Source organism: Ambystoma mexicanum, chromosome 10 (genome assembly GCF_040938575.1).
Source record: "Ambystoma mexicanum isolate Mex_15411 chromosome 10, UKY_AmexF1_1, whole genome shotgun sequence".
NCBI classification, from domain to species: Eukaryota; Metazoa; Chordata; class Amphibia; order Caudata; family Ambystomatidae; genus Ambystoma; species Ambystoma mexicanum.
The window spans coordinates 152140689-152159928 of record NC_090932.1 but is presented as its reverse complement, the minus strand read 5'-3'; the positions used below and the strand labels follow the sequence as shown (position 1 = coordinate 152159928).

General features: G+C 53.9%; 1 protein-coding gene across 2 annotated transcripts in view; it reads right to left on the bottom strand.

Moving 5' to 3' along the window:
• The window catches only part of TET3 (tet methylcytosine dioxygenase 3), a 1124040-nt gene that overhangs the window by 77553 nt on the left and 1027247 nt on the right, over window positions 1-19240 (bottom strand). For both annotated transcript variants that reach the window (XM_069617646.1, XM_069617647.1), the window contains one exon: window positions 13429-13765. In XM_069617646.1, the coding sequence (XP_069473747.1) occupies window positions 13429-13765 (337 nt within the window). The remainder of the gene's footprint in view (window positions 1-13428; window positions 13766-19240) is intronic.

Genomic DNA, 19240 nt, shown 5'->3' with positions numbered 1-19240 from the left:
ATACTCCCAGTAATAGACTTTCCCAGTCAGTTTTGCTCTCGTTCTGTCCACTTGGGACTATGCCAATACCACATACTTGGGGTACCCATGTGCCAGATTACAGTGCTTGCCGAAAGCCGCAGTCAGGCTTCTAATGAGGCTTTGAAGATTGAGGAGGTCCCTTTAGCACTAGGACAGCTGGACTTGTTAACTATTCAGTGCTGTTTTAAGTTAAAAACTGTGCTGCATGGTACAGAAGTTAAACCCAGATTTAACAAATACCAGCCCCCATGAAGCATTAAGATTTACAACTTAACAATCAAGATTTCAGATTTAAGAGATCTGGCAGCAGGTTATTCTGTGGAATTCCCTATTCCGCTGTATCGAGGACCCTTTGCACCTTTCTAAAGGCATGGTAGACTCCACCTTTACCCCCTCACCACCTCGTTAAGACTCTGTTTCTCTAAAAGCAGACACATTGATGCAAGTTATTGCCATGAAGATGCCCTGGTAGTGACTGTGCTGAACAAAAACCGCAGTATCACATCCATTCAAATGAGAAAGAGATAATAGAACCATTTCTGTAAGTGGGCTTTGCTACTGGTACCACTGATCCAAACATACAGGGAGTTGTGTAGGTGGAAGCAGGAAGGCAGGCTCCTATATGTCAGTTTCCCATATTTTCTTGATCATATTGGTGTGCATTAACACACAATGTAAAAACAGTTCCTAGTCCATGAATTTAAATCTGCGTCTACACCTCCATTGCCAAAGCTAGGTAACACTTTCTCAATTTTCTAAGGTAACACTTTTCTCACTTTCTAATTTTAAGCATATAACTGCAAGACAAACTAACAGACTACAAAGTGGTCTTCCCTACTCCGGGGATAGATAGTCCAGTGTCACCAAAATCTGAAAACTATGTGCAAAGACTTTGGGTAAAGTAACCAACCAGAGAAACTTCGACCACGCTCTGCCATTGTTTGCAGACTGACCCGTCTGGGCAAACATGGAGGTGGAGTATCCCGCAGTGCCTTATAGAGAATGCATTATCATGCATAATAGTCTGAACAGACAGACCCAATTCTAATATGTTCCTGGTGCCTTCAAAGTGATGCACAGCAACCATCTGGCGGTAAAGATATTCACCAAAGCTATCTGGAATGTCTTGTGCATGGACAGCACTACTGCTCGCCATCATAAATTAAGAAAGCCCTTGAAAAATAAGTTGCTTGAATAAGTCAGATTGGTCAGGTGAACTTGAGTACTTTTTTTTTTTTAAGTCAATGGAGATGCTTAAGAAGAACAAGTTACTTCTTACCTGGTAACGTTCTTTGGATGGGATGTTCCTACGACATCTTCCTGATCTTAATAGATCATCTCCAGCTTGCTGGCCTCGGAAAAAAAAATGTTTTCAGTAGAGGGCGCTGCGCGTCGACGTCCCTCGAGCCAATGTCCCTCGACAGCCTCCGTATCAGCGCCGACGTCATCATGCGTATAAATAGACTCGCGCAGCGTCCGTTGCTCAGTTCCGTTTTGACGTTTAACAGTTGCTTTACATGAATAGGTTATTGACCCTGAAGGAGCGTAAGCTGTAACCACAAGGGAAGTTTTACTGAGGGGATGGATGGGAGGGGCGATAAGGAATACGTCGGAAGAACATCCCATCGAAAGAATGTTAACAGGTAAGAATTAACTTGTTCTTCGAAGGGATTGTGTCCTCCGACGTATTCCTTATCTTGATAGACTCCCATAGCAGTGGTGTGTAACTGGTGGTGGGAGTAAAATTGCCATGTTTCCCTTCAAGAATGAACAGAATGCAGCACAGCTTTGCCAAATCTAGTCTCTTGGCTAGAGGGGGAATCCAGGATGTAAAATTTTGTGAAGGTATGTGCAGACGACCATGTTGCAGCCGCACATATGTCTCGAATCGGTACCCCTCTTTGGAGGGCCGAAGAGGCTGCGATGCCCCTGGTTGAATGAGCCCTAAGATTTTGAGGAGGCTCTATCCCTGCCAGTTTGTAACATTCTAGAATGGCCAAAATAATCCATCTGGAAATGGTCTGTTTTGTTTTCGGTAATCCAAATTTGTGCCCTGAGTAACCTACGAACAGTTGGTCTGCTTGCCTAATCCTAGCAAGTCTGCTGATGTAAAAGCTCAAAGCCCGCCTTGGGTCCAGCCTATGTAGCCTTTCTTCCTCTTTCCCCGGATGGGGGGGTGGGCGGATAGAATGAAGGTAAGGTAATTTTCTGAGTGATGTGGAATTCAGAAACCACCTTTGGGAGGAAATTGGGCTTCACTTGTAGGACAACTTTGTCTTTATGAAAAATTGTATGAGGGGGTTTACAAGATAGAGCTTGTAATTCACCCACCCTCCTAGCAGATGTCAATGCCACTAATAAGACAGTTTTAAGGGTGAGAAATCTTAGCGAACAAGAGTGGAGTGGTTCAAAAGGAGTACCCATCAGGAAATTTAAGATTAAATTTAAGTCCCATAAGGGAACTTTGAATGGTCTTGGAGGATAGACATTGGTTAATCCCTACAAAAATAGTATTACTAAGGGTAACTTGAAATACAATGGCTTCTCTTCAGTGCGCTTGAAGATCGATAGCGCTGCGAGATAGCCCCTGATAGTGCCAACCTGAAGGCCTGAATTTGCCAAATAGAGTAGAAAAGATAACACTGTTGGTGTACCACATGAAAACGGATCGATATTCTTTTCTCTACACCAGCTGCAAAATGTGTTCCAACGGCAGCGGTATAAAGTCTTTGTTGCTGGCCTTCTGGCCGAAAGCAACACCTCCATGACGTCATCTGGGAGGTCCCAATCCTTGTATCTCAACCTTTCAGATACCAAGCGTGAAGGTTGAGGGTTCTGATGTCTGGATGGAGAACCTGAACTCCCTTCTGCGAGAGAAGATTCTCCTTGAGTGGAAGACGAATTGGAGGGCACATGGACATGTCCAGAAGGTCCGGGTACCACGTTCTCCTGGCCCAGTCCGGGGCAATTAGGATCATGGCTTTCTGGAACCTTCTCAACCTCCTGATAATTTGAGGAATGACGGGGACTGGAGGAAACGCGTACAGAAGTGGAAACTCCCAGTCCACTACGAACGCGTCCCCTAGAGCTCCTCTCGGGGGAAATTCACTTGAACAAAACTGATCGCACTTTCTGTTGATGCTCGTGTCGAACAGATCCACTTGAGGGGTTCCCCAAAGGTTGAAGATCTGTTGAAGGACTTCCTGAGCTAGTTCCCACTCGTGGGAGACTGCTCTGCCTGCTCAGAGCGTCCGCCGTCAAGTTTTTCTCTCCGGCTAAGTGAACTGTCGATAGAGATTCCTTCTTGGATTGCCCAAAACCAGAGCTGCATCGCCTCTCTGCACAGAGGCAGTGATCCTACGCCTCCTCTTTTGTTGAGGTAGTGCATGGCCACTGTGTTGTCCGTCCTTATCAGGACATTTTTCCCCTGTACAGCTGGCAGAAAAGCCTTCAGCGCTAGTCTGATTGCTCTCAGCTCTAACAGGTTGATATGTAGTCTGGACTCCGATGGAGACCAACGACCGCTGATGGTCAAGTCGTTGGCATGGGTTCCCCACCCCATGAGTGAGGCATCTGTGACTACTGTTATCTCCGGCCATGGTTGCCAAAACAGTTCTCCTTTCAAAGTGTTCTCCTGACAGGCCCACCACTAAAGCTCTCGAGCCACCTTGTCCGGAACCTGAAGGAGATCTGTCATTCTCCCTGAGAATTGCGACCACTGAGTTCTTAGTGCCCACTGAAGAGATCTCATTCTTAGGCGAGCCTCTGGCACAAGGAAGATGCAGGATGCCATGAGGCCTAGCAACCTCAAAAAGTCGAAGGCTAGGAAACGTTGGGCATTTTGAAACTTGGTGACCATCTGCTGAATATCTTGAGTCCTCACCTCTGGTGACGTGGTTTTTCCCAGGGAAGTGTCCAGGACCGCTCCAATGAACTGGAGTCTCGGTGATGGTATCATCTGTGACTTCTTTAAATTGAGGGAGAAGCCCAGTTTGTGAAGGAAGTGGCAGACATAATCTAGCTGGATCTGAGCTTGTTCCGGAGATACAGCTCTGATCAGCCAATCGTCCAGGTAGGGGTAGACGTGAATCCCTTCCCTCCTTAAACTTGCAGCCACTACCGACATTATCTTGGTGAAGATCCTCGGGCAGAGGTCAGCCCAAATGGCAGAACTCGAAATTGATAATGAGAGCCACCAATTGTGAACCTCAGGTATTACCTGTGTTTGAGATGGATTGGCACCTGGAAATAAGCATCCTGAAGGTCCAGAGATACCAGCCAGTCCTGGAGCTGGAGGGCCTGAAGGATCTGAGAGAGAGTTACCATCTTGAACTTGTCCTTCCTGAGGAACTTGTTCAATTCTCGTAAGTCCAAGATAGGTCTCAGTCCTCCGTCCTTCTTCGGTATTAGGAAGTAGGGGGAGTACCAGCCCTTGTTCCTCTCCGCTACAGGTACCGGTTCTATGGCACCTTTCTCTAGCAGGTCTACAATTTCCTGCAAGAGGAGCGGATCTGGAACTTTCAGAGAGCTGTTCCCCGGTGCATGACTCTGAGGAATGCGTAGAAAAGGCAGGCAGTAACCTTAGGCAACTGTCTCCAATGCCCAAGTATCTGACGTAATAGCCTGCCATTCCGTAAGATGGTGAGTTAGCCTGCTCCCTACTGGTGTCTTGTGAGGAGAGTCCTCAGAGTGATTTAGAGGTGGGTGATGCAGATGCCGAGGGTAAAGAGGCACCTGCTGCTGCTCCTGCGGCTTTTGTATTTTTACCCCGTCCACCTCGGGTGAATCTTTTTTTACCTCTTTGAACAGACTGTCCTCTGCCTTTTCTGAATGCGGAATAAAAGCGAAAGGACTTACCTCTCCAAGAGGTTCCTGAGGGGCGATATGGCGGATTGCAGCTCCCAGAGATTTTGCTGCTGCTTTGGATGTCTGGTAAGAAGGCGGATGACAGTCTAGAAAAGTTACAAACAAAGAAGAGCCATCAAAGGGCATATTTAAAAGTCTGGCTTGTACATCTGAAGCAAACCCAGACTTTCGCAACCAAGCAAATCTGCGGGTTGTAGTACTTGCCGCCATGGCACTACTGATACTGTCAGCAGAATCAATGCCAGTTTGAAGGGATTCACACATTGCGTCTTTACCATCCTTCATGATGTTTAGAAATGCTTCCCTTTCTTCTCCCTCTGGGAGGCAGTCAGCCGCTGATGAAGCACACTCCCAAAGTGTGTGGCTGAACCTTGCGAGCGTACAAGTAGCGTTAATAGATTTCAACGCCATGCTACATGCAGAAAAGACTTTCTTAGCCATAGAGTCGTATCTTTTGTCATCCGTGTCCTGTAGAACAGCAGGGTATCCCGATCTACTGCTTGATGCAGTTGCTGCTTGAACCACCAGACTCTCTGGAGTTGGATGTTTAGACAAAAATTCAGGGTCAGTAGCAGATACCATATATTTGGCTGATAACTTCTTGTTAACCGCCGGGATAACCTCAGGAGTTTCCCAGTTAGCCAATATTTTTCTTTGTAATGCAGCGTGAAATGGAACCACAGGATCCTCCTGTGTGCCTTTAACTAAAATGTCTGTAAGGTCATCCTGTTGGAATGCAGGTGAAGGTGTAGACCAATCCATGAATTCTATAATCCTTGCCATTAAAATTCTGCAAGGGTTTTCGGCATGTTCTCCTGGGTCTGGTTTGGCAAATTCTATTTATGGGGAAGTATCTAACCCACTTGCCTCATGTCAAGATTCTCGAAGGTCCTTTAACCTATTTTCCTCCGAAGTAAATTCCTCTGGTTCAGGTGTTGTAGTTCTCTGCAACCCAAAGGGTCTTTCTTGATTCGAATCCTCCCCTTCTTCATAAATTGAAGACAAAGGTCTAAAATGATCAGACCTTGGAAATGGCTTAAATCCCATTTCCAGAGCAGAAGGGGCAAATTTGTCATAATTGGTTGAGAAAATGTCAACGTCATTGACGCAGACGTTAAAGGCTTCGAAAACACCGAAAAAGGCATCGAGAAGATCGGACGAGGCCTCGAAGAGCTCGAGAGGATCGGAATCCTACTCGAGGTTGTCCATGACATTCTCGAAGTCATGTTAGAGGGCATGGGTATGACCACTGGCTGTGAGGTAGAGACGGCCGTGGGTTTGTTCTTTTTCGGCGTCGACTTTGAAGACGGCGTCGATTCAATCGACCTATGAATCGATGAGCCCTTCGATAATGGCGTCGACGCAGATTTATTCGAAGGGACTTTCAACGATGCCGTCGATGGCACAGTGCCTTTGCTCGAGGGTTCGTGACGCTCTTGAGTAGTTTCTTTCACCGGGTGCAACGACTGGCGGCGTTTTGATTTTTCGGGTCTTTCACCCAGGTTATCACCCTCAGCTGTCTTCGAGGGGGTCGAGGCCGCTTTCTCGAAGACGCTAAGCATCCTTTTATGGAAGGAACAAGTTACTTACCTGTAACTGTTGTTCTCCAGCATGGGTCTGGCATGGATTCACATGCTCATGAATATTCCCCGTCGTCAGGCTGGGAATCCTCGGTAAAGAAAAAACCAGTATCAGTTTCGTTTCTGATCTGTCTTTCGTAGTAATAACCAATCACTGGTCTCTGCGTCATACTGACCACAGCCAATGACTGCCCTCTACCTAAGCACCGCCTCTGGCAGCCATCTTCAGATTTGGAAGCACGTGAAGTGGCAGTATGACCAAGTGAAGAGCCGCAGAGGGGTAGGCGGGAGGGTTCGCATGTGAATCCATGCCAGACCCATGCTGGAGAACAACAGTTACAGGTAAGTAACTTGTTCCTTCTCCAGCATGGGGTCTGGCATGGATTCACATGCTCATGAATAAAGAATACACAGCAGTACACACATGCACAACCACGGGAGGTGGCAAAGGCTCAACATTAAGCATCACATCAACTCAACATTAAGCATCTTACCTCCTCACCAGGCTCACCTCAGGCGAACAGGTTGCGCAGCACTGCTTGGCCGACCCTGGACTCCTCCCTGGAATCCCGGTCGACGCAGTAGAATTTCGTGAAGGTGTGCGTCGACCTCCACGTAGCAGCCCTGCATATGTCCAGCAGGGGCACACCAGATAGGAACGCCGTGGTAGCTGCGATCGCTCTGGTGGAATGGGCTCTCGGACGGCCAGGCAGCGGTCGGTTTGCCAACCGGTGACAGCACATGATACAGCCGGAGAGCCATCTGGAGATGGAAGCCTTCGAGAGAGCCTTCCCCTGATTGACAGGTCCAAAGTTCACAAAGAGTTGTGACGTCTTCCGAAAACCCTTCGTGCGGTCCACGTAGAACTTCAGCGCTCTAGCTACGTCCAGCGAGTGCAAAGTCCTCTCAGCCGGCGACGAAGGCGACGGGAAGAACACAGGTAACACCAAGGGTTCGTTGAGATGGAAGTCCGACGGTACCTTGGGCATGAAGGAGGGGTGCGTCCTGAGCACTACCCTCGTGTCGTGGAAAGTCAAGTACGGGGCCTTGCAGGAAAGGGCCTGGATCTCTCCCACTCGTCGTGCGGAGGTGATGGCCACAAGAAAAGCTGTTTTCCACGATAGAAACTTCAACGGGGCCGAGTGCAGAGGCTCGAACGGAGGTCCCATGAGCTTGGTCAGCACCACGTTGAGCTCCCACGCCGGGGCCGGAGCCTTCACCGGCGGGAACGATCTGAACAGTCCCTTCATGAACTCTTTCACCAGACGATGAGACCACAAGGACGTCCGGCCCGTGGTTCTGGTGTATCGGGAGATCGCAGCAAGATGAATCTTGATGGACGCATGTGCCAGACCAGCTTTGGCCAGCGTCAGCAGGTACGGCAGTACTTGGGGAGCCGTAATCCGTAGAGAGTTAATCTTCTGTGCGTGGCACCAGACAGAGAACCTCTTCCATTTGTGTCCGTAGCATTTAAGAGTCGAGGACGCCCTGGCCTTTGCAAGAACCTCTCTGCAATCGGCCGGTATGTCGTATCCTCCAAACTCTAGTGCTGCAGGAGCCAGGCCTGCAAGTTCAGCGACTTCGGGTCGTGGTGGAGGATGGCGCCTCCTTCCCTGGAGAGTAGATCCGCGTCCGCCGGCAGCTTGATCGGCGGGGACGCTGACAAGTCCAGAAGGTCCGGGAACCATATCTGCCTCGGCCACGCAGGTGCGACGAGGATCATCCTGCACCGTGACCTCTTGAGCTGGTTGACGAGCCGGATTAGCAGAGGCAAGGGAGGGAACGCGTAGAGGAACAGGCCCTCCCAGGGGAACGAGAAAGCATCGCCCATGCTCCTCGTCTGGGGAAACCTGCTGGCGAACCTCCGGCACTTGGTGTTCGTCGCCGTCGCGAACAGGTCGATCTGGGGTGTGCCCCACCGTCGGAAGAGGCGATCCACCAGATCCTGCCGTAGTTCCGACTCGTGGCACGAGCGCAGCTCCCTGCTGAGTGAGTCGGCGATGGTGTTTTTTATCCCTGCCAGATGAAACGGCACCAGAAAAATCCCTTGGGCGACGGCCCAATGCCACAGGTCCTGCGCCTCCTTGGACAGCGCTGGGGACCTGGTTCTGCCCTGTTTCCTGATGTAAAACATGGTGGTGGTGTTGTCGGTGAAGATCCTCACCACCTTGCCCTTGAGGGACGGAAGGAAGGAAGGACCTGAGGGCCCAAAACACTGCACGGAGCTCCAGGACGTTGATATGTAGGGACTTCTCCGTCGGGAGCCAGAGTCCCCTTGCGTGCAGATTTTCGGTGTGCGCTCCCCACCCTTCTAGGGAGGCATCCGTGGTCACAGTCTCCTGGTGGGCTGGGGTCTGGAAGTCCATGCCCGCCGTCAGATGCGCGCGGGTGCCCCACCACCGTATCGCTCGTCGGAAACTCTCGTCGAGCTTGATCCTTTCCTCGAAGCTGCCCGTCGTCTGGATCCAGCGCGCATCCAGGAATTCTTGCAACGGGCGCATCCGGAGCCTGCACATGGGAATGAGGTAGATGCAGGAAGACATCATCCCGAGGAGGGACTTGATGGACCTCACTCTGGCCGCGTCGGCCACCAACATCCGTTGCACCTTGCCCAAGATGGTCCTGGTCCTCTCCTCCGACGGGGAGGCCAGAAGGGACACTGTGTCGAGCCTCGCTCCCAGAAACAGTGCGACTTGCGCGGGCACCAGGTGGGATTTGGCGTAGTTCACGGAGAATCCCAGGTCCGTGAGGAGTTGGACGGTCCTTGCCGTGTGGACCACGGCGAGCTCCCTCGTCTTGGCGCGGATGAGCCAGTCGTCCAGGTAGGGGTAGACGTGGATCCCCTCGCGGCGCAGCTGCGCCGCCACCGGTGCAAGGCACTTGGTGAATACCCTGGGTGCCGACCGTAGTCCGAAGGGAAGGGCTTTGAACTGGTAATGACGCCCTTGGACCACGAATCTGAGGAATTTGCGGTGCCCCTTTAGGATGGGAATGTGGAAGTAGGCATCCTCCAAATCCAACGACGATAGGAAGTCTCCTTCCTCCAGCTGACCCAGGACGTGCTGGAGGGTGACCATCCGGAACTTCTGCGCCTTGATGAACTTGTTCAGACGTCGCAGGTCCAGGATGGGGCGCCATCCTCCCGTCTTCTTCTTCACGAGGAAGTATCTCGAGTAGACTCCGGAGCCCCGAAGCCTCTTTGGGACGAGTTCGATGGCGCCCTTTCTGAGCATCGCCTTTACCTCCAGGAGAAGTTGAGGGACGTGAAGTTCTTTCCTGGCCACGGGGGGGACGCGCGGGCACCTTCTTTGAAACTCGAGCGCGTGGCCCCGGGCCAGGGCGTCCAGCACCCAACGGTCGGTGGAGATGGACTCCCACACGCTGACGAAGCCCGCCAGCCGGCCTCCCACCGGGGTGCTTCGGTGGGGGCCCGACCCCAAGGCCGGTTCAATCCTGCTTGGACGCGGCCTTGCCGCCTTGACCTCCTTGGCGACGACGGCGGGGTCCGCTAGACTTGCCTCGTCCTCTGTAGGCCTCTTGCGACGACGAGCGGGCCGCTTGACGGTATGAAGCGAAACCGCCGCCGGAACCTTTGGAGGCGCCCTTGCCTCCGCCGCTCCGAAAGGGCGTCCGTCGTTGCAGGACTCCAAGGGCCCGGGCCGTCTCAGTATCCGCCTTGATGGCCTGAAGGGAATCGTCCACTGTCTTACCAAACAGGTTGTTCCCGTCGAAGGGCATGTCCAGGACTCTGGTCTGGACGTCCTGCCGGAAGTCCGTAGCTTTGAGCCATCCACGACGTCGAAGGCAAACACCGTTGCCCAGCTGGCGGAATCCAGTGTCGGCGATGTCCGTCGCCACGGTGATGGCGTGGTCCGAGGCCACCTCACCTTCCTGCAGGATCTCAAGGGCCTCCGCCCTCTTGTCGTCCGGCAGAAAATCCAGCAGGGGAGCCATCTTGTACCAGAGCTCCCTGTCGTAGCGGGCCACGATAGCCAAGGCGTTGGCCGCTTTAATCGTCGTCGCTGCCGACGAGATGACTCTACGCCCCATAGTATCCAATTTCTTTCCCTCGCCGTCCGGCGGGGAAGTCGATGTGGAGGCCGCACCCCCCCCCGCTTTCTTCCTGGCTGCCGCGGAGACGACGGAGTCCGGGGTAGGCTGCGCCCGGAGGCATAGGGGGGCCGTGTCCGGGACCCGGTACTTTTTCTCGTACCGGTCTCTTCTAGCTGGCGTCGTGGAAGGGTTCTTGAGGAGGGAAAGGCCCTCATCCCAAATGTCGTCCAACAGAGGCACTGCGAGGACCGTCTTCCTCTTGGCCTCGCGCCGCTGATAAAGGAAGCCTTCCTTTTTCTTCTCCTCAGGGCAGAGTTGGAAAAGCTCGGAAGCCCTGGAGATCATGGAGTGGAAAGATCCGATCTCGTCGGGCGGAGAGGCCCTGGTGGGAGGCGACGACGGAAAATCCTCGTCGTATGCCTCGTCGTCCGTACCCGTCGCTGCCGTGTCAGTCCCCGTATCATCCCCTCGGGTGGACGGGGAGGAGGGCTGGAAGGGGCGCGACGGTTGAAAAGGAGGTGGTGGATGGATCCTTCTTTTCTTGGTAGGGGGAACACCAGAAGGTCCCGGTTCTGGATCCCCCGACGGGAGAGGTTCCTCCGTCGGTAACGGTAGCCTCGTCCTTATCTCGGAGCATAAGGACTGTATGGCCAACAAAATGGCCGCCGAGTTGTCTTGCGGCGCTGGCAGAGGGGAATCCGACGGGCGAGCAGGGGCCCCGTCGGTATCCTCGACGATGTCGTCGTCGTCACCTGCGTCGGGGTCCATTCCGACGGGCTGGCCTTCTTCCACGCCTAGGCCGTGGCTTAAGACCTCGATCAGCTCCTCTTCTGAGGTTGAGGCCGACTCTACGACGACGCCCTGCCCCCCCTTCTTCTTCCCCACGGAGGGTTTCACGGGGGTCCTATCGATGGGCACAAAGGAAGACTCCCTCCGAGGAGGCAGGGAGATTCTGGGCCCTGAGGTCGCCACCACTGGTGCAGCCACCACAGGCTGAGCCAGGGCCGCCGCGACCGTTTCGATAGAGGGCTTGGACGGATGGATCAAGGCCTTCACCACCTTAGGTGCGCTCACCGCCTTATCCTTGAGGGAGGGGGCACTGCCACGCTCCTCCTCTGCCTTAGAGCTCGACCGGGGCCTCTCCAGGAGCTTCGCCGGGTGCTCGGCCTTCCTCTTACCCGACCCAGAGCGTTGGCTCGTGGTTGATGGTGCCGGGGAGGGTGCGCCCTGCCTGGCGCCCGTAGAGCCCGACCGTTCGGCGCTCCCGGTGCCAGCGGACTCGCGGTGCTTGGCCTTATGTTGGGCCCCCGTCGCCGGGGCGCCCTCAAAGGTCTTAGAAGACCGCTCGGATTTCTTCTTCTTCTCGCCAGACGGGCTCTTACCCTCCAGCCAGTTGGCGAGACGTTGATGGCGGTCCTTCATGGTCCGTTCCGACATGTTGCCGCAAAACGCACAGTCCTTCTCCACGTGCGTCTTGTCCTCATGAAGGCAGTAAAGGCAGAAAGAGTGTTCGTCCTCCTTGAAGACGTTCTGCAGCTGGCATCCAGGGCAGACCCTGAACAGCTTTCCGGGCGTCGAGCTTCCCTTCTCCTGGGCCATCTCCGAGACAGGGCCTGAGAAGCTTCTGGAGTCCTCCGAAGTGTAGCTCGATGAAATCTTCACCCTTGAGGGGCACAGATGAATCCGACACGGGTCCCCGTTGATCGGATGTAGGATCGGTGGAGCTTGAGGCTCTTTTGACCGAAAGAATCGAAGTTTTTTGTAAAAAGCGCGAAAAAATAGCACTAACGCTCGAGAGCAATAGCACGAGGATCCCAACACATGAACGTGCGGTAAAAATCTGAAGATGGCTGCCAGAGGCGGTGCTTAGGTAGAGGGCAGTCATTGGCTGTGGTCAGTATGACGCAGAGACCAGTGATTGGTTATTACTACGAAAGACAGATCAGAAACGAAACTGATACTGGTTTTTTCTTTACCGAGGATTCCCAGCCTGACGACGGGGAATATTCATGAGCATGTGAATCCATGCCAGACCCCATGCTGGAGAATTCCTCCCACTCAGCTTGAGAGCTATGTTTTGTGGGGCAGGTGACTCTTTCCGGGGAAACAGAAGAAGATGACGAGGAAGGAGATCTTCGACGTCTCTTACTCGAATGCTTGTATCTCAAAGAGTGGTGGGAACTGCTTCGAGACCTAGAACGAGAATGTTTCCTGTGTCGGCGAGGAGACAAATGTCTCGACTCTGCCAAGGAAACTTTCGAAGGAGTTTTAACTGCCTTACCTCTCTCAAGCTTCCCCTTACGCTCCTTCAAGGCTTTCGCCGTCATGGACATGCAGTCCTCGCACTCCGAACATTGGTGTTCTGATCCCAGGCACCACAAACAAATCCTGTGAGGATCTGTCAACGACATTTTCTTTCCACAGTCTCGACATTTTTTGAAGTCGGACCGTGGAGCCGTCGGTTCGGATGAGGAAGCCATCGAGTAAGAGTTGGTATTCGCAAGGAATAATGAAGAATATATCTGACTAACGAACTGAGCAACGCGATTCCGAGGCCCACGAAGCGCGGAAAAACGGAACTGAGCAACGGACACTGCGCCAGTCTATTTACACGCATGATGACGTTGGCGCCGATACGGAGGCTGTCGCGGGTAATCGACTCGAGGGACGTCGACGCGCAGCGCCCTCTACTGAAATTTTTTTTTTCCGAGGCCAGCAAGCTGGAGATGATCTATCAAGATAAGGAATACGTCGGAGGACACAATCCCTTCGAAATAAAACTTCATGTCCTTTAACGCAGTCTTCGTGCTTCAGATAGCATTCAACAGGTTACAAATAAATCAGTTGGGGAATATGACATAAGAAAGATGTCAGGAAATGCAAATGGGTCCAATAATTAAATGCTTACCTGGATTTTGCTTAAGTATCGGCATGCTAAAGGTTTCTTGCTTCAGTTTATCAGGGCTGATTAACTTCTCTTTAAGTATTTTTCTTCTCTCAGCAGCCGCTTTCTTTGCTTCCAGCTGTCTCTGTCTACAGGATTTTGCTGGCTCTGACAATCTGCGGACCTCCCGCGGGAATGCAGATAGTACCTGGATTGCACCATTTTTCATCTTCGCAGCTTGGTTTTCCTCACTGCCAAATTCATCAGTGGTAGATATTTTATATAAAGGGAGGACATGCAGTTGTTCATCATCTGGAATCTCTCCAGTCGTACGATTGTCTTCCTTGGTTAAGGTACACACCTACAGTTTAAAGGAAGAGATGATAAAATGGCGAATTTAAACAGATTGTAAAGTAGACAGTAGCTGTATGTCTTGGGTCTTCAAACATTCGTTGACACATACAATGATATACAAAAACATTAAATGTGAATGATAGACAGTATAATTACTTAAAGCAAAACTATGAAGATATTATCAAAAAAAAGCTCACCTGTCAATATTCAGTTTCCTTATATTCTCAAGTGCCACAGAGAGAGAATGTGAATCCACACTAACCCCAAAAGCTTGCTGGATAATGCTGCAATCAACAGTCAGACACACCTGTAACCTACAAGCTAGAGGAAGGAAGTCTTTCTGATGAAAGGAGAGACTGGTAGAAGTCACAAGGTTGCAGGGCTAGGCAGAAGGAGCAGAAAGGAGGTTTCTGTATGCTCTCGATGGCTGGCCCAACGTAGTGAGAGTTTTTGCAAGATGGAGCAGGGTTTCCCAACAGGCAAAAAGAGTTGTAAGAAGGCTTATTTGCTAGTGAGGCTCTCTAAACACTAAAAACCTGAGAAAAACTGAAAGATAGCCAAGGAACAAGTTACTTACCTGTAACTGTTGTTCTCCAGCATGGGTCTGGCATGGATTCACATGCTCATGAATATTCCCCGTCGTCAGGCTGGGAATCCTCGGTAAAGAAAAAACCAGTATCAGTTTCGTTTCTGATCTGTCTTTCGTAGTAATAACCAATCACTGGTCTCTGCGTCATACTGACCACAGCCAATGACTGCCCTCTACCTAAGCACCGCCTCTGGCAGCCATCTTCAGATTTGGAAGCACGTGACGTGGCAGTATGACCAAGTGAAGAGCCGCAGAGGGGTAGGCGGGAGGGTTCGCATGTGAATCCATGCCAGACCCATGCTGGAGAACAACAGTTACAGGTAAGTAACTTGTTCCTTCTCCAGCATGGGGTCTGGCATGGATTCACATGCTCATGAATAAAGAATACATAGCAGTACACACATGCACAACCACGGGAGGTGGCAAAGGCTCAACATTAAGCATCACATCAACTCAACATTAAGCATCTTACCTCCTCACCAGGCTCACCTCAGGCGAACAGGTTGCGCAGCACTGCTTGGCCGACCCTGGACTCCTCCCTGGAGTCCCGGTCGACACAGTAGAATTTCGTGAAGGTGTGCGTCGACCTCCACGTAGCAGCCCTGCATATGTCCAGCAGGGGCACACCAGATAGGAACGCCGTGGTAGCTGCGATCGCTCTGGTGGAATGGGCTCTCGGATGGCCAGGCAGCGGTCGGTTTGCCAACCGGTGACAGTACATGATACAGCCGGAGAGCCATCTGGAAATGGAAGCCTTCGAGAGAGCCTTCCCCTGATTGACAGGTCCAAAGTTCACAAAGAGTTGTGACGTCTTCCGAAAACACTTCGTGCGGTCTACGTAGAACTTCAGCGCTCTAGCCACATCCAGCGAGTGCAAAGTCCTCTCAGCCGGCGACGAAGGCGACGGGAAGAACACAGGCAACACCAAGGGTTCGTTGAGATGGAAGTCCGACGGCACCTTGGGCATGAAGGAGGGGTGCGTCCTGAGCACTACCCTCGTGTCGTGGAAAGTCAAGTACGGGGCCTTGCAGGAAAGGGCCTGGATCTCTCCCACTCGTCGTGCGGAGGTGATGGCCACAAGAAAAGCTGTTTTCCACGATAGAAACTTCAACGGGGCCGAGTGCAGAGGCTCGAACGGAGGTCCCATGAGCTTGGTCAGCACCACGTTGAGCTCCCACGCCGGGGCCGGAGCCTTCACCGGCGGGAACGATCTGAACAGTCCCTTCATGAACTCCTTCACCAGACGATGAGACCACAAGGACGTCCGCCCCGTGGTTCTGGTGTATCGGGAGATCGCAGCAAGATGAATCTTGATGGACGCGTGTGCCAGACCAGCTTTGGCCAGCGTCAGCAGGTACGGCAGTACTTGGGGAGCCGTAATCCGTAGAGGGTTAATCTTCTGTGCGTGGCACCAGACAGAGAACCTCTTCCATTTGTGTCCGTAGCATTTAAGAGTCGAGGACGCCCTGGCCTTTGCAAGAACCTCTCTGCAATCGGCCGGTATGTCGTATCCTCCAAACTCTAGCGCTGCAGGAGCCAGGCCTGCAAGTTCAGCGACTTCGGGTCGTGGTGGAGGATGGCGCCTCCTTCCCTGGAGAGTAGATCCGCGTCCGCCGGCAGCTTGATCGGCGGGGACGCTGACAAGTCCAGAAGGTCCGGGAACCATATCTGCCTCGGCGAGGATCATCCTGCACCGTGACCTCTTGAGCTGGTTGACGAGCCGGATTAGCAGAGGCAAGGGAGGGAACGCGTAGAGGAACAGGCCCTCCCAGGGGAACGAGAAAGCATCGCCCATGCTCCTCGTCTGGGGAAACCTGCTGGCGAACCTCCGGCACTTGGTGTTCGTCGCCGTCGCGAACAGGTCGATCTGGGGTGTGCCCCACCGTCGGAAGAGGCGATCCACCAGATCCTGCCGTAGTTCCCACTCGTGGCACGAGCGCAGCTCCCTGCTGAGTGAGTCGGCGATGGTGTTTTTTATCCCTGCCAGATGAAACGGCACCAGAAAAATCCCTTGGGCGACGGCCCAATGCCACAGGTCCTGCGCCTCCTTGGACAGCGCTGGGGACCTGGTTCCGCCCTGTTTCCTGATGTAAAACATGGTGGTGGTGTTGTCGGTGAAGATCCTCACCACCTTGCCCTTGAGGGACGGAAGGAAGGACCTGAGGGCCCAAAACACTGCACGGAGCTCCAGGACGTTGATATGCAGGGACTTCTCCGTCGGGAGCCAGAGTCCTCTTGCGTGCAGATTTTCGGTGTGCGCTCCCCACCCTTCCAGGGAGGCATCCGTGGTCACAGTCTCCTGGTGGGCTGGGGTCTGGAAGTCCATGCCCGCCGTCAGATGCGCGCGGGTGCCCCACCACCGTATCGCTCGTCGGAAACTCTCGTCGAGCTTGATCCTTTCCTCGAAGCTGCCCGTCGTCTGGATCCAGCGCGCATCCAGGAATTCTTGCAACGGGCGCATCCGGAGCCTGCACATGGGAATGAGGTAGATGCAGGAAGACATCATCCCGAGGAGGGACTTGATGGACCTCACCTTGGCCGCGTCGGCCACCAACATACGTTGCACCTTGCCCAAGATGGTCCTGGTCCTCTCCTCCGACGGGGAGGCCAGAAGGGACACTGTGTCGAGCCTCGCTCCCAGAAACAGTGCGACTTGCGCGGGCACCAGGTGGGATTTGGCGTAGTTCACGGAGAATCCCAGGTCCGTGAGGAGTTGGACGGTCCTTGCCGTGTGGACCACGGCGAGCTCCCTCGTCTTGGCGCGGATGAGCCAGTCGTCCAGGTAGGGGTAGACGTGAATCCCCTCGCGGCGCAGCTGCGCCGCCACCGGTGCGAGGCACTTGGTGAATACCCTGGGTGCCGACCGTAGTCCGAAGGGAAGGGCTTTGAACTGGTAATGACGCCCTTGGACCACGAATCTGAGGAATTTTCGGTGCCCCTTTAGGATGGGAATGTGGAAGTAGGCATCCTCCAAATCCAACGACGATAGGAAGTCTCCTTCCTCCAGCTGACCCAGGACGTGCTGGAGGGTGACCATCCGGAACTTCTGCGCCTTGATGAACTTGTTCAGACATCGCAGGTCTAGGATGGGGCGCCATCCTCCCGTCTTCTTCTTCACGAGGAAGTATCGCGAGTAGACTCCGGAGCCCCGAAGCCTCTTTGGGACGAGTTCGATGGCGCCCTTTCTGAGCATCGCCTTTACCTCCAGGAGAAGTTGAGGGACGTGAAGTTCTTTCCTGGCCACGGGGGGGACGCGCGGGCACCTTCTTTGAAACTCGAGCGCGTGGCCCCGGGCCAGGGCGTCCAGCACCCAACGGTCGGTGGAGATGGACTCCCACACGCTGACGAAGCCCGCCAGCCGGCCTCCCACCGGGGTGCTTCGGTGGGGGCCCGACCCCACGGCCGGTTCAATCCTGCTTGGACGCGGCCTTGCCGCCTTGACCTCCTTGGCGACGACGGCGGGGTCCGCTAGACTTGCCTCGTCCTCTGTAGGCCTCTTGCGACGACGAGCGGGCCGCTTGACGGTAGGAAGCGAAACCGCCGCCGGAACCTTTGGAGGCGCCCTTGCCTCCGCCGCTCCGAAAGGGCGTTCGTCGTTGCTGCAGGACTCCAAGGGCCCTGGCCGTCTCAGTATCCGCCTTGATGGCCTGAAGGGAATCGTCCACTGTCTTCCCAAACAGGTTGTTCCCGTCGAAGGGCATGTCCAGGACTCTGGTCTGGACGTCCTGCCGAAAGTCCGTAGCTTTGAGCCATCCACGACGTCGAAGGCAAACGCCGTTGCCCAGCTGGCGGAACCCAGTGTCGGCGATGTCCGTCGCCACGGTGATGGCGTGGTCCGACGCCACCTCACCTTCCTGCAGGATCTCAAGGGCCTCCGCCCTCTTGTCGTCCGGCAGAAAATCCAGCAGGGGAGCTATCTTGTACCAGAGCTCCCTGTCGTAGCGGGCCACGATAGCCAAGGCGTTGGCCGCTTTAATCGTCGTCGCTGCCGACGAGATGACTCTACGTCCCATAGCATCCAATTTCTTTCCCTCGCCGTCCGGCGGGGAAGTCGATGTGGAGGCCGCACCCCCCCCGCTTTCTTCCTGGCTGCCGCGGAGACGACGGAGTCCGGGGTAGGCTGCGCCCGGAGGCATAGGGGGGCCGTGTCCGGGACCCGGTACTTTTTCTCGTACCGGTCTCTTCTAGCTGGCGTCGTGGAAGGGTTCTTGAGGAGGGAAAGGCCCTCATCCCAAATGTCGTCCAACAGAGGCACTGCGAGGACCGTCTTCCTCTTGGCCTCGCGCCGCTGATAAAGGAAGCCTTCCTTTTTCTTCTCCTCAGGGCAGAGTTGGAAAAGCTCGGAAGCCCTGGAGATCATGGAGTGGAAAGATCCGATCTCGTCGGGTGGAGAAGCCCTGGTGGGAGGCGACGACGGAAAATCCTCGTCGTATGCCTCGTCGTCCGTACCCGTCGCTGCCGTGTCAGTCCCCGTATCATCCCCTCGGGTGGACGGGGAGGAGGGCTGGACGGGGCGCGACGGTTGAAAAGGAGGTGGTGGATGGATCCTTCTTTTCTTGGTAGGGGGAACACCAGAAGGTCCCGGTTCTGGATCCCCCGACGGGAGAGGTTCCTCCGTCGGTAACGGTAGCCTCGTCCTTATCTCGGAGCATAAGGACTGTATGGCCAACAAAATGGCCGCCGAGTTGTCTTGCGGCGCTGGCAGAGGGGAATCCGACGGGCGAGCAGGGGCCCCGTCGGTATCCTCGACGATGTCGTCGTCGTCACCTGCGTCGGGGTCCATTCCGACGGGCTGGCCTTCTTCCACGCCTAGGCCGTGGCTTAAGACCTCGATCAGCTCCTCTTCTGAGGTTGAGGCCGAATCTACGACGACGCCCTGCCCCTCCTTCTTCC